The sequence below is a fragment of the Belonocnema kinseyi genome, chromosome 3 (assembly GCF_010883055.1).
Source record: "Belonocnema kinseyi isolate 2016_QV_RU_SX_M_011 chromosome 3, B_treatae_v1, whole genome shotgun sequence".
Lineage (NCBI taxonomy): Eukaryota > Metazoa > Arthropoda > Insecta > Hymenoptera > Cynipidae > Belonocnema > Belonocnema kinseyi.
In genome coordinates, this window is record NC_046659.1 from 56,215,201 (window position 1) to 56,221,126 (window position 5,926).

Consider the following 5,926-nt stretch of genomic DNA (forward strand, 5'->3'; position numbering starts at 1 on the left):
ACCACCACACCGCACACACCATTAACTTTTAACGTTTAATGCGGATGACCCCTTATATAGAACCGAATGACTCTTATATTGTCTTAATTAAGGCATAATTGAAAATATGTTAGTAAAATTTAATGGATGTGCATGATACTGCACAATTTTCATGATTTTAAGACAATTTTTCCTGCAAGGGTGATAAGTATGACAGTTATAAATTTTACGTCTTGAATTATACTGATCTTTCTCTGTAAGTAGTAACTTACTTTCTGTTCAGTCTTTAAAACCTTTCCCTTTATTCAATCCTGGCTACGCCACTGATGAATTATTTTGTAATCTTCGTGAAATCTTTCAAAACCTTTTGTAATCTGTGAGATATTTGTAAAATCTTTTGAAATCATTTAAAAATCGATCAAACAACTGAAATCTTTTGAAATAATGTACGATCCTTTCAATCCTGGTAAAATCTTTAAATCTTCGAAATCCTTGAGATTTCAAAAAATATTTCTAATTATTTGAAATCTTTGTGAAATATTCAAAATATTTATTACATCTTTTGCAAACTTCGTGAAAGCTTTATAAAATCTGTGACTCACATGTTTCGAGTCTGAAATCTTTGATTTGTGAAGTCCTTTAAATATTTGTGAAATATTCGGAAATCCTTAAGAAATCTTTTAAAATCTTTGAAATGTTTTTTTAGTAAAAAAAAAAAAAATTTTAATCTGTGAAATATTTTGAAATCTTTATAAAACCTGTAAAATCACTGAAGTCTTTTGAAATATTTTGAAATGTTAAAAATCTTCGTGATTTGAATCTTTGAAATTCTTGTGAAATTATTGAAATATTTGTGAAATCATTTTAAAAATTTTTAATCTTTGTGAAATCTTTGAAATATTTATGACACTTCCTGTCATCTTTATTACACCTTTAAAATATTTTTAAAATATTTTGAATTATTTGAAATCTTTGTGAAATCTTCGAAATATTTATGAAATCTGTTGCAATCTTTGTGAAATCCTGTAATCTGGTGTCCACTTAAAAGTCCAATGATCAACCCGTCGTAAAATAATTATTTATGTAATGTTTATTTTTTATTTCAGGTTGCAGCCATCATTGTATTAAGACCAGGTACTGAAGTGATTTTGTCCCAGTTGCGAACTTTCGGCAAAAAATCACTGCCGGAATACGCAGTGCCTACTATTTTGAAAGTAGTTGACAAAATTCCTAAAAACAGCATGGGGAAAGTAAACAAGCCCGACATTTTGAAAACTTTCTTTGTTGAAAACCAAAAATGATACTTGTACACTGAGAAAGGACTACGGCCAATTGTTTTGTAACGTGTGACTATATCATTCTCGTACTAATTAAATACAACACGATGTATGCAGGGAGATAATCGTAAGTCATCCGAAATCCATTTTCTGAATATCATGATTGCATTTATAGCGACGTCGATGACTGAAACCATGAAAAAAAACAAGGTAACAACGACTTTATTCTTGAAATATTATTCATGGATTCCGTTGCTTAATGAACTAATAAGAGTTCTTGCACAAAAGAAAGTCACGAAATGTTTTATATCCGTTACTGATATCATAGAATTTCGAAATTAAGTCGAAAAAAATGTTACTTCGTTTTATTTGTAACCCGAAAATGCGCGACGTAATTGGATTCGACATACTCACATTTTTCCAGGTCCTTTTTACAATGGCGATATATACAAAATCTTACGAAAATCTAACTGATAACAACGACCCTGCAGAGTAGATAAAAGCTGAGAAGTTTCTCTTGAGGTTTATATACTTCTTTATTTTTTTTACTTTCATTTCAATCAAAAATATTCACGCGTCGAAGGAACCAAGTAACCTCTCTGAAACTTCTTAAAAATATAGCATACAACGCTTTATTTGTGATTTTGTTAAATTAATATTAATTATTACCTATAAGCGATTATTTTTTTAAGTATTTCAACCGTGGTTTAAAAAAATGGATTTTGTTCGATAAAAACTAAAAATAGTAAAATTAGTGAACAATGTAAATCAAGTATTTATATCATGTTTATTTAATTTGGAAATGTTTTTTGGATACTTTTTTTCTTGCGCATCAGCCACTTTAATTTTCATATGGTGATAGATAAAAATGGGCTTACTCGTTCAAAATTATTAAGTTAATGGTTGTGAAATGCTAATTAGAAATAATTCTTCAAGAACTGAGAAAATATTCATGTAATTGGGTTTTCTAAATGTGTTTCTAGTTTGATTGAAAATGAATTCTCTGAGCATTGGTTGAATTATCTTCCATTTCTTATATTTATAGACTATAGAAAATTAAATTAAAATCTCAGTGTATTTCAAATTCATACCGGGATTCAAAACATATTTCTTGTCCTGGCGCTTATTGAGTTTTGAAAGATTTCAAGCACTGATTTTGATACCGATTTAATTTTCTCGTTTTGTTCATATGAATATGAATATTTTGAATAAAGATCAATCAACTGCAATTAAGGAAGTGAGAGAATAGAAATTATGAAACACAGTTTTACATAACTCATCATGAAATTCCCGTCTAGCTATCTTTTCTCTTTCTTTTTCTTATCAAATGTTTAAAAAAAAACGGAAAACAAGTATTACTATTTGAAGGCATATTTTGAAGAATTACGTAATCTTTAAATACGGAAGTTATTTTCAAGATTTCTTGAATCAAAATGTATTTTTCAATTTGTAAGAATTTCGAAGTAACTAACAAATAATTCGGGTATTTATATTTAAATAAATAGATATTTATTGTGAAAATTCCTACGTGAAGCAAATATGTATCTCACATGAGAGTTTCTACATTTATTATTGATTACAGTCTCTGTATCATAAAAGTAGGCAGGTGTCTCACGGATCAATAAATTATGCATATTTATTGCAAGTTTGTGTTTCTATTTCTATTTTTAGTCTTTGATTTGAAATTCATATTAAGTGTCTTAAAATTCGCATTAGAATTACGAGATTGTAAAATGTAAAGATTTATTGATAGTAGTCCTTTACACGTAAATGCAATAATTCTGATGAAAATTAATTTTTAAATCGTTTATTCCGGAAAAAGTAATTTATTATTTAAATTTTTTATTAAAATTTTAAGTTTGAAACTTTTAAACCAGAAGTATACGTTTATGAATGAAGCTAAACCCGTGAAGTGAAACGGAACAACGGAAATTAGGGTATTTAGGAATTCTGACAAACACAGGCACCCTTATTCTTTGAATTCTTCCAGGTGTTGCATTCTTCAAATTTTTTTAAAGTTACGAAACAATTATGGGATTTGTGAGTAACGGAAATGTCAAGAGATTAAAAATTGAAGAATTGAGAATCGTGTTGAAAATTAAAATTATAAACTTTCAAAATTAGAAAGTTAAAACTTGTTTAAATAAGTAAAGTTCATTTAGTCAGTATGTCTTGAAACTTAAAGAGCTGCAGGGGAGACCACCTTGCAGTAGATAATGATTAATGATCCTACATTTGATAATCATTACTTATAAGCACAAATATGAGTAAAATAATCACTTCTAATGTTAACATATTGATAAATATCGTGTCTTAAAGTATTAATTACATTAGGGAATTATTTTACATACATTAGTATTTTAAATTACTGATTTATCTACTGTGGGATCAAATTTTTTACATTTTTTTTACTTATAGTAAGAATAAGAAATGTAAAAAGTCAAATAATCTCAAAAATCATTTTAATATATTTGAAAAATTTGTTCTGGTCATAAGAACCAATTGGGGAATTTGTACCTGGAAAAGCGAAACAAAAAATGTTGTGTAATCTTAGGGACCTCCGAGAAACGCCGTGAAATTTTGTAGAGTGTTTGACATACTGTGACATTTCATCTTATCCCGTAAAGTCTTTAAAATGCCATAAAGCTTCGAAAATCTCAGGAAACCTGTGAAATTCCTTGCCTCTTAAAATCTCTTTATTCCCTGAAATGCTGTTAAATCTTGAACTGTTGTAGAAGCAATTTAGGATAAAATTTAATCATAGTTTTATATTTTTAACGTTTCGGCTTACAAATTTTTAAATGTTGAAGTTTCCAAAATTTACAGTTTTTTAATTTGACAGCTTGAAAAATTAGAGGACTATAATTTTTTAATTCTTAATAATTTCATGTTTTGAAAGCTTGCAAAATTAAAATCTTAAAGTTTTGAAATTCCCACTTTTGACTGGCTTTGAATATAGAAGATTTATTTTTTTAAGTTGCTGACTTTACAAGTTTTAACTTTCTAAGCTTGGAATTCAATAACAAATAAAGTTAAAAAAATAACACTCAAATACATTCAGAATTATTATTTAATTTTGCCAAAGCTAAAAAAAATTCTCTTTAAACTTTAAAGGGTTAAGTAGTTTTCTTCTACTGTTCAGTAACTTCCGAAATAATCAATATTTTTCAATGTTCTTGGACTCATTTTGAAGTTATTTTCACCGTATTACAACAGCTTATTGATATAAATCGTAAAAATGGTCTTATCTGTAGGCAAGTAAAAATAAAAATAAAATAAATATATATTTTGAGGAAATTTTATAGAAACTTCATGATTATATATTTCATATATTCTACGCAATTTTCACGATTTTTACTCATAAGACCCTTTAGGAGAATATTTTGTAGCTCTGGAATAATTAAAAATAAGAGAACTTTGACGGTATAAATAACAAAATATGTATAAGGTGGTAATACTATAAGAAACAGAGGTCCCTTAAACTCTAAGGGATTATGGAACGTTTTTAAGTATTCCGGATTATTCCGAAATTCTTGAATTTTATTGACGTTTGTTGAACACTACAAACTATTTCACTTGAATGTTTTAAAATAAGTTAATATGTTGCGAAATTGTGAAATATTTAAGAATATTTGAGGAACTTCTGTAATCTCTTTTTAATATTCTGGAAGGTTCTAGAATTATTTAAGAGGATCAGAAATTTTGTTGATTATTCTGCAAATTTTCTGGCGCTTTTTAGACTTTAGATAATTCTGAAGTGTTCTAAATCTAGAATAATGTAGATTATTTCAGAATTTTCCAAAATGTTTTACAATTTTCTTAATTATTTTTTTATTCTGAAATGTTCGTGATTCGGGTGGAGTATTCTGGATTTTCTGGAATATTCTGCAATTTTCTATAATTTTTCAAAGTTTCTAGAAATTTTAATATATAAGTGTTATGAGATTTCTAGAGTATTTAATCATTAATGTTTTAGAATAGTTCTGAATTTTCTAAATTATTCTGCGATTATTGCTTATTCTACAATTTAGCAGAATAAAATATTCTAGAATGTTTTAGAGTTTCCAGACAATGTATGTTCTTCATTTATAAGTGTTTCTTTCCCTGATATTGGCATCCGTTTGAAACCAGAAGGAGTACAAAGTGTTACAGTTTCACATGCCGCTTTAAAAAGGGTAAAATTGGCGCTAGTGCAGGTGAGTAATGAATAATTTTTCCAAAAAAGAAATCAATTAGGTGCCAAAAAAAGACCGGATCTAAAACCCTCTATTTTTCCCAGGTACTTAAAGAGGTCCATTGATGACTCAACCTATCAATGAGTCTTTTACGACCTGAGTGAAATGATCGACAAGATATATGAGTGGTTCCCTCCGAGGAACCCTGATTTAAATTTCTCTCTCCAGTTTAACAAGCTTAAACTCAAGTTTTCCAGGAACGACGACATCAAAGGATAAGACACGAATTTCGAATTCAAAGCTTGCGCCTTGCAAGGATCCCACACATCGCCAATTTTGTGTTTGTAGGACTTGAAAGAAGCCGATCAAAAAATTAAGGGTCCGAATCTCTAAGGGGGGTCTCATCCGTGACCGGATGGAGCTGGCCGAAACAGAATTGGTCAGCCTTTATGCTTATCGCTTATGCCTTATAGCACGGATGCGATGGTCCCGGGG

The 5,926-nt window shown here is 28.7% G+C and overlaps 1 protein-coding gene and 1 long non-coding RNA gene across 4 annotated transcripts in view; both read left to right on the forward strand.

Moving 5' to 3' along the window:
• Positions 1-2,901, forward strand: part of LOC117169493 (malonate--CoA ligase ACSF3, mitochondrial) — a 21,439-nt gene extending 18,538 nt beyond the window's left edge. For 2 of the 3 annotated variants that reach the window (XM_033355899.1, XM_033355900.1), the window contains one exon: positions 1,086-2,901. In XM_033355899.1, the coding sequence (XP_033211790.1) occupies positions 1,086-1,280 (195 nt within the window). In that variant the 3' untranslated portion in view covers positions 1,281-2,901. The remainder of the gene's footprint in view (positions 1-1,085) is intronic. The other variant, XR_004466663.1, reaches the window with a different exon arrangement.
• Positions 2,902-5,180: 2,279 nt separating this feature from the next.
• Positions 5,181-5,926, forward strand: part of LOC117169424 — a 10,486-nt gene continuing 9,740 nt past the window's right edge. The window contains exons 1-2 of the long non-coding RNA XR_004466658.1: positions 5,181-5,452; positions 5,536-5,870. This is a non-coding gene — a long non-coding RNA (uncharacterized LOC117169424). The remainder of the gene's footprint in view (positions 5,453-5,535; positions 5,871-5,926) is intronic.